At 50.2% G+C, this 8,033-nt stretch overlaps 1 protein-coding gene across 1 annotated transcript; it reads right to left on the bottom strand.

Moving 5' to 3' along the window:
* Positions 1–2,446: 2,446 nt before the first annotated feature.
* PIM3 (Pim-3 proto-oncogene, serine/threonine kinase) lies at positions 2,447–6,370 on the bottom strand. The gene is made up of 6 exons (XM_069976900.1): positions 5,625–6,370; positions 5,432–5,541; positions 5,298–5,348; positions 4,848–5,211; positions 4,098–4,274; positions 2,447–3,995 (listed from the first exon to the last, which is right to left on the bottom strand). Exons 1-6 carry the CDS (start codon positions 5,704–5,706, stop codon positions 3,811–3,813), a joined length of 969 nt encoding a protein of 322 aa, XP_069833001.1. The 5' UTR covers positions 5,707–6,370; the 3' UTR covers positions 2,447–3,810.
* Positions 6,371–8,033: the final 1,663 nt, after the last annotated feature.

The raw sequence follows: 8,033 nt of genomic DNA, 5'->3' as shown, positions 1-8,033 counted from the left end.
TGGTGTTGGGAGCTAAGTAGTTAACCTTTACAAGTCTATGGCAAGATAATCTTGCAGCAGAATTTAAATGCGCTGCAGGACAGAAGTAACCAATATTGTAGCAGATTACACAGCGAGAAACATGCAACACAAAATCTGCAGAGAATGCGGTATGTGTGAATCCAACCTTAGGGTGCGTTCACGCGTAACAGATCTGCTGCGGATCCTGCCCTGTACATTCAATGCCAGACAAATTCGCAGCAGGATGCACATCCCGCTGGGTGTATGTCCGCAGCCCGCCCTGTTAACCCCCGGCCGCCGGAGCGTATACTTCACCTGGTCCCCGCTCCAGCGGTTCCCGGCACCTTCCACTCGGCTAATCAGTGCGCTCCCAAGCCACAGCGCACTGATTGGCTGAGCGGGAATGGAAGACGTCGAGAGCCCCCAAGCAAGCTGGACCAGGGAACAGGCTAGAGATATCTGGCTATCCCACGTTTTGAGACTCGCAACCGAGACTCCACGGACTCTTGTTTTGCATATTTACATTTTTGGGGGCATCAGTGGAGACCCTTTCACTTTAATTTAAAGTCCCCCTGGGGGGGTTCTAATACAACTACACTGATCTCTCATAGAGATCAGTGTAGCTGTATAACACAGTACCGATCCATGAGATTGGTGCTCTATTGCTTTGGCCTGCTGCCGGCCAACACAATAGAATACCGAGCCAGGATCAGCGTCATTAAGTCGCTGAGGCCCGACCCGGTAAGATGAAGGGATCCCCCCTCCGCGATCGCATCGTGTGGGGAGAATCCGCCACTAGACACTAGGGATGGGCTGCATTTAACACGGTTAGATGCAGCTGTCATGTTTGACAGCTGCATCCAACGGTGTTAATTAGCAGGAGCACCAATCGGACCGCTCCCGCTAATAGCCACGGTCCCGTACTGCAGATAGCAGTCGGGATCGCAGCAGTTGGGACATATGACGTACGGGTACGGTATATGTTCCTAAGAGGTTAAACTTAGCCCTGTGTCCAGTTGGCGTGGCCTAGAGTGTCTATGCCCTAGGCCTGCACCGCCCCTCCTCCCCGTCCACTTCACCATTAGGAATGCCCCAGATAGCATTTCTTCTAATCATCACCCGTCTGAACACTGTGCTGGATCTTTAAGGCACCTGTGGAGTTTTCAGACAAGTGATGGATAGGAGAAATGATATCCAGGCCACTCCTAATGGTAAGGAGGGTGGGGAGGAGGAACGGAGGGGCGGTGCAGGACTAGGGCATAGACACTATAGGGCACATCAATTTGACACAGCACTATAAGTTTAAAAGTTGCTTTTTTTAGGACAATAACTGCATCACCTGCCGAACAGACCCCAGAACAGATCTTGAATTAAAAAATTAAAAGCAGATACCCAAAAGGTACAAGCGGTGTGTGTGTATGGCGGGGGGGGCAGATTGTGGGTACAAAGTCTTTGTCCGTGTCTTAAGAAACTAGCATTGCATTGACTTCTGTGGGTGTCATATATTCTATATATACTTTTCAGGCTCAGTCACATGACCACTGTTTCTGATTTGTTTACTTTCTGTGATGTGACTTGCAATATAGTTTTCCAGTTCATTCTACTGATCATAATTACAGGTGAAGTAGTCAGGTGGGTGGGGTAGGTGTCCCTTCCAAAGGCTGGCTGGAATTTCACATTGATTTTAGCTAGAGATGAGCAAATTGGTTATCTAAGCAAAGCGATTTGTTTGATCAGCACTCTACTCATCAGGTCGGCTGCCTATCAGCGCTGCTTTGCTCCACCCTGGGTGCTGTGGAAAAGCTGGACCCAATCCTGAGATACTGGGAGAAATTTCCCAGGATTGGATCCAGCTTTTCCCGGCATCTTGGGAGGAGTGCCAGGGAGCAGGGCAGCACTGACAGCCAGACGACTTAATAAGCGGTGATCTGAAAGATTTTCACAGGAGTACCACTTTAAGGACTGAGGACGTACCTATACATCACCACACCCTAAGGGGAGTTCAGAAGAGTCCCGGCCTGCATGGCTGCTGTGAACTATGTCTTGGCGTGAGCCGACCACTCTGTCTGGCTACTTTCCATACATTTCACATATACTGTTGATTTAGAAAGTTATAATGAGTGACACTTTAAACACTACAATCTACATAGAGATGTGCTACAAATTTGAGTGCTCTCACCAAGGCCATGACATTCCCTAGCCACTGGCACCATTAGTTTCAGCCTTGATATTTTACCACAGAGGATTAAGCTTACTTCTAAACAGTGAGTATGCCTATATACCCACTGGCTATATAGGCATACTGACATGACATCCAGTGGTACAGACTGCTAGGGAATTGGGGGCAAATCCATGGGGAACAGGTTCTTTTTTTTCTTAATACACAAGTCTCCTACATAGCTTGTTAAAGAAAATGAGAAAAGTGGAAACGAACATTAATGACACATTATGTACAAAAGGTTTAATTGAAATACTTGTATAAAAAAATATCATCTCCATACATTTCACACTGTTAAAGAAAAAAAAATACAAATCATAAACAAGCTGCATAAAATGCAGCCAGATCACAACAACACAGCTAATAAATTAAGGTCATGACTCTGCCACTTGTCCTCCCAGAGCCACTGCATGGAGACTGGATAATGCCAATAATTTAAAATCCTGTCAAAAAAGCAAAACTTTACATTTCTGGTAACCCATACCAGACAAAGAAGGCATAAGAACCAACTCTTAAGAGTCAGTATTTCTATTTTTCTTAAATTAGACTTTTTACAACAATTATCCATCTAAAAACAGACTTGCTAGTCACGAAAAGGGAGGGGAATGGAAGAGATGGGGAAGATGACATCACTGGAATGCAGAGGAGTCACTAGTTAGCTTCCTTAGTAAGATTCCATTGGGACAGGTAAAATGGAAATGGGGCTTCTCAGAACAGTGTAAAGCACAGTGTTGGATAAATTCTAGACAAATAAATTACCAAATAAATAGTGAGAAATTGTCTAAATATCGCAATAAATAACTATAGTACAAGGAAAAAATTAAATACAGTTATGGAAAAAGTATAAGTCCTTGAATATTGCATTGATTGTGCATATAACATGCCCATACATACTTAAGACTTGTGGGGTGACAAGGGCTAGGGATATATTGAGGAGAACTGGTCCTGTGTTGCCCAGTGGTGGAGATGAAAGAGGTAAATTAAATAAATGGGGAAAAAAAAATGCATTGCTGCTCAAAAACGACCGTACATGTTACATGAAGTACATTGTAATAGGAATGGCCACAGTATGCATTCATGCACTCATCACAACAAGAATCACTTCATTAAAGTCCACTGAGCAAGGCGTCCGATTACAGCAAGTGCGGTTCCAGACGGTGTGGGGGGCAGAGCAAAGCCTGTAATGACAATGTGGACCATCTTTGGAGATGCACAGCTCCAAGTAAAAACAAACAAAAAAAAAAAAACAGAAAGAAGTCCCACTGAAGCAGCTTTCAAAAAGGCACTCAAAAGCAAATAAAAATCTAGTCCAGGCTCTATGAGAGCAAAACAGTATACTAGGTACTCAAGAGGTCACTGCTTCTCTTATGTCAGTAAAGTCAGTCCTTTAGTGTAAGCATTGGCCCACAACTCTCAGATCCTCAAGTCAAAATGAAGTGTCATTCCAGGGAGATAACTGCACATGTAAAAATAAAACAAAATCCTGTAGAAAGGGTTAACTATAGAATAGTGAGTGTTTGCACCCTTCCAGGGTTGTCTTGGCAGCAGCACACCCTTCTGTTTGGTGCTCCCCTACCATTGCCAGCTTCTGTCTACAGACTTTCATTGCTTGAGCTTGTGCTAGATGCATCAGTGTCAATTGTCCTTAGTCTTAAATCGCAGTCCTCAGACTTCGCTAGGTCACTTTTACACATCCATGGATGATCGAATATTTGCTCAAGAGTTGGTCGGTCTGAAGGCCTCAAGGAAAGGCACCATTTAATAAGTTGTTGGCACTCTGCAAGGAATAAGACAACCGTTACCATCTATAATCCACATACCCATCCAGTTGTAGTACTCCCAAGAGAGAAAGAAGACATTGTGGCTTGTTTGTACCTACCAGGGGAAATTCTTCTCCTGAAGTAGAGCCGGACACGCAAGATTTCCTCATCCTGCTCGAAGGGAATGTCTCCACAGACCATATCATACAACAGCACACCCAGGGACCACACAGTTGCAGATCTTCCATGATATCTGTGGTATCTAACCCATTCAGGGGGGCTGTAAACCCTTGTGCCTGAAAACAAAAACAAACAAAATGAAGGCGTTAGTAATAGCAAGGCACAATGCTGCAAAGGCCCTGAACTCTACATGGCCCCACCATTACAGCCCCCTCCCCCATTCTATTGCAATGAGCAGTCCTGTGTGCATCAGCTGTTTACTAGGCTCCCTTTCAAGCACCACGTGCCGTCTGCAGCACCGCTCCAAAAATAGACACAAAGGGAGGAGGTGGGGGCAGTGCCATGTCTTCCTATGCTGGCATTGTGCGCCCTGCCCCCTCCCCCACCCGGCAGCAGCAGCAGCAGCATCTCCCTCGCTTCTCTACGGTTCCTTGGATACCAAACAAAACCTGGCTCTGCAGCGCGGCGGCCGCTCACGTGACTCGCAGGCTCGGGTTTCACAACAAACAGATGTGAAGTGAAGGCGGCAGCGCCTGTGCCCGCCCCCCGCCGCTCACCCGGTGCCAGCGTTATGCCGGCTACAGGGGAAAGCTGCAATGCAGATATACAGTCCGGTACACACAGACCACCGGCACGGTGCAGGGAGGGGCTGCGGGAACCATCACCGACAGCTCTCCCGTTACACTCACCATCGAAGTCCGTGTAGACCGTGTCTTTGAGCAGCGCCCCGGAGCCGAAGTCTATGAGCTTGAGCTCCCCGGTCCTCAGGTCCACCAGCAGGTTCTCGTCCTTGATGTCCCGGTGTACCACCCCGCAGCTGTAGCAGTGCCGCACCGCCTCCAGCACCTGGCGGAAGAAGCCCCGGGCCGTCTCCTCGTCCAGGGCGCCCTTCTCCGTGATGAAGTCAAACAAGTCCTTCACCGGCTCCGGCCGCTCCATGACTATGAGGAAGCCGTCGGCGCGCTCGTACCAGTCCAGCAGCTTGATGACCCCGCGGAAGCCGGCGGCCACCTTCTTCAGCAGCACGATCTCCAGCGGCACCATCACCCCGTTCTGCGGAGAGGAGGAGAGCGCTCAGCCGTGCAGCCTACGGGAGGGGGGGAGGGGGAGCTGCCCCGTACACCGCCGCCAGCACTTACCTGCGTGCCCCAGTCCGTCACCCGCTCCTTGGACACATGCTTTACGGCCACCTGCCGGGAGACACAACGGGGTCAGAAGCACAGCCTACACCGAGCAGTCCCCACACCACCCGGCACCCCGGGGCCACACTCACCGGGAGCCCGTCCGCGATCCTGCTGCCCGAGTACACGGTGCCGAAGCCGCCGCTGCCCAGGACCGAGCCCACCTGGTAGACCTTCTCAAAGGGCTCCTTCTCGGCTTTCACTAGGAGAGAGAGAGGGCAGACATGACTGGGAGGCCCGGGGTGACAGCTCCCCGCCACAGGCCCCCCCGGGCACAGCGCCTACCTGGCTGCAGGATCTTGGCCGGCAGATGGTCCATGCTCGGGGTGCAGATATGAGCCAGGGAGCCGAATTTAGACAGAAGCATCTTCCCGTATATCCAGCAGCAGAAGCGGCCGTACAGTCCCGGTGCCGGTGTTCTCAGCCTCTGGTCACGTCCGCGTCAGCGCTCCCCGCCTCACATAAACAACCCGGCTGTGCTCACACCGAACAATCCATGGAGTCCGCACCACAAGAAGGTTCAAGAAATAAATAGAAAATGGCGGTAAATCCAGTGGTTGCGCGCCTGTCAGCCGGCGCCGTAAATCCAGTAGATTAGCTGTATGGCGATCCTCCGCAGCAGCAGCCGCACGCCGCCGCCCTCCCAGCTCTGAGCTCAATTACTGACAGACCTGCCTCTTAACTCCTAGTATTTTGGTGCTGCCAACGCGCAGTGATATCCCTCCGCGCCCGGCTTCAGGGAGACACCTACGTGTCCACCCGCCGCTCAATTCTTCCCAAATAAGGGACCAAAAAAACCCTCTCGTGCCGGTATCTTTTATTTGTCCGATGTCCAGCGACGTGCGCCCGGCTCTGCGCCTAAAGCGATTGTTTCCAACGTGCACTACTTACTAATAGTACTAGACGCACGGAAGGTTACATGTCTGAAAATGTAGCCATACACTCTCTCACATTAGCAAGTAGGAGCGTTTATTTACATATTTATGTAGTGGCGGCTTCGCCAATGGCTTCCCTGCCTTCACAATTCACAATCCCGCCGCCACCAATCGGCGCCGGACTACTTTGCATATGCATGAGGTGAAGCAGGGGCGTTGGGCGGGAATTCCTCAGCGCGCTTTTCTCTCCGTTCCTGGCAGCGCTGGGAAAGGTCAGAGAAGCGGAGACACTGCGTCTGAGGAGAGGCGGGAGGAGAAGGAGGAGGAGGAGATGTGCTCGATGCCAATTACACAGTGCACCAAAATCACGATGCTGTCTGCGCCCTGACGACTGGACAGACTGCAGCACCAGCAGCCATGTTTAATCATCCTAATAGACTGCCATGTTAGCACACTGGGAAGGGCTCCTGCACCCGGGCTCTCCGGACGGATATATTTAGCTGCGCCATATATAGAACAGACGTATAGGGGGTGTCCCGCGGTATACGCGGTACACGGGGCCATGCCCTTGCTGCATATAAGGCACGTAGTGTCAGCTTTCTATAGACACAATGCTACTGAGGGAGCTGGGCGAAATCTGCGTCTAATAAATACTAATCATGGCTACCCTAGGAGGAATACCTGTGAGCCAGAGCCGTAGTAGCAGCCATCACAGGCGCAGGGAATTCCAGGGACTGTCCGCTAGGGGCGCTGCTGGGCCGAGCTGTAAGCAGCTCCTGGCTCAGCGCCGCTATAAAGCCGGGCATTATGGCTTTGGGAGAGCCGTGCTTAATGCAGCTGAAATGTCTCGCATATTTTACAGGGGGAATGCTGCTGCTGCTGCTGGTGAGGTCGTGTGAGGACACAAAACTGGAGACATTATTATTAAAGGGAAGGAATGCGTCTTATAGCATACTGCTTCAATGTCTACATTTTTTGGGTTGATGCGAAGGAAACAAAGACGCATGTTGTGAGCTGAGCACGTTTGGTTTGTGATTCATTAAAAGGTGCGGCAGTTCTGGGGTTCTGAGGCGCTGCCCATAATCTGCTCCGCAGCCAACACCGCCAGGCGGCTGCAAAGATTTCTTTTAAAAAAAATAATAAGTCGTCTTGTGGGAATTTTACTACCATTTCAGGGGAGGTGGGGTTAGCTTTATAAAAGCCCAGAAATCCTGGGGGAAGTAATGGGGAACATATCAATGCTTGCATCTCAGTTTTAGAGTAGCTTCACACGTACTGGATCCGCAGCGGATTTTATGCTGCGAGTTTTCAGCAAAATCCACTGTGGATCCTGGTAGTCTCAAGGTCTATGGGGTTACATACCCGCAGCGGAATTTTAATTCCACTGCAGATATGTAACCCGGCCCCTTTAACGCCCCTGGCCTGGAGCATACATTACCTGCTCGCTGCCGCGGCTGTGTGTGAGGCTGCCAGCTCCCGGCAGTCCCCATCAGCCAATCGGTGCTGCTGTGCACTGATTGGCTGATAGGGAGCGATGGAAGACGGGAGCCTCGCACACAGCCGCGGCGCCGAGCAGGTATTGTATGCTTCGGGTGGCGTGGGGTTAAAGGGGCCGGGTCACATACTGGCAGCGAAATGAAAATTCCGCTGCGGATATGTAACCCATTCAACTTCACACTTCCAGGATGCGCAGCGAATTTCGCTGCAAACTTGCAGCATGAAATCCGCTGCGGATCCAGTATGTGTGAAGCTACAATAAGGCTATTTTCACTCTGTGAAAGGACAATGGCCATTGATGTACTTGTATTGATATCAATAC

Source organism: Dendropsophus ebraccatus, chromosome 1, assembly GCF_027789765.1.
Source record: "Dendropsophus ebraccatus isolate aDenEbr1 chromosome 1, aDenEbr1.pat, whole genome shotgun sequence".
Classification (NCBI taxonomy): domain Eukaryota; kingdom Metazoa; phylum Chordata; class Amphibia; order Anura; family Hylidae; genus Dendropsophus; species Dendropsophus ebraccatus.
The sequence above is the reverse complement of the archived record's forward strand: the minus strand, read 5'-3'. Positions and strand labels throughout refer to the sequence as shown.

Bases quoted from the DNA above. Each gene is read 5' to 3' on its own strand.
- PIM3 (XM_069976900.1), bottom strand. From the start codon at position 5,706: ATGCTTCTGTCTAAATTCGGCTCCCTGGCTCATATCTGCACCCCGAGC. The intron at 5,349-5,431 runs GTGAGTGTGGCC...GTCTCCCGGCAG, and splicing joins GGATCGCGGACGGGCTCCCG to GTGGCCGTAAAGCATGTGTC. The intron at 4,275-4,847 runs GTGAGTGTAACG...TTTTGTTTTCAG, and splicing joins GGTCTACACGGACTTCGATG to GCACAAGGGTTTACAGCCCC.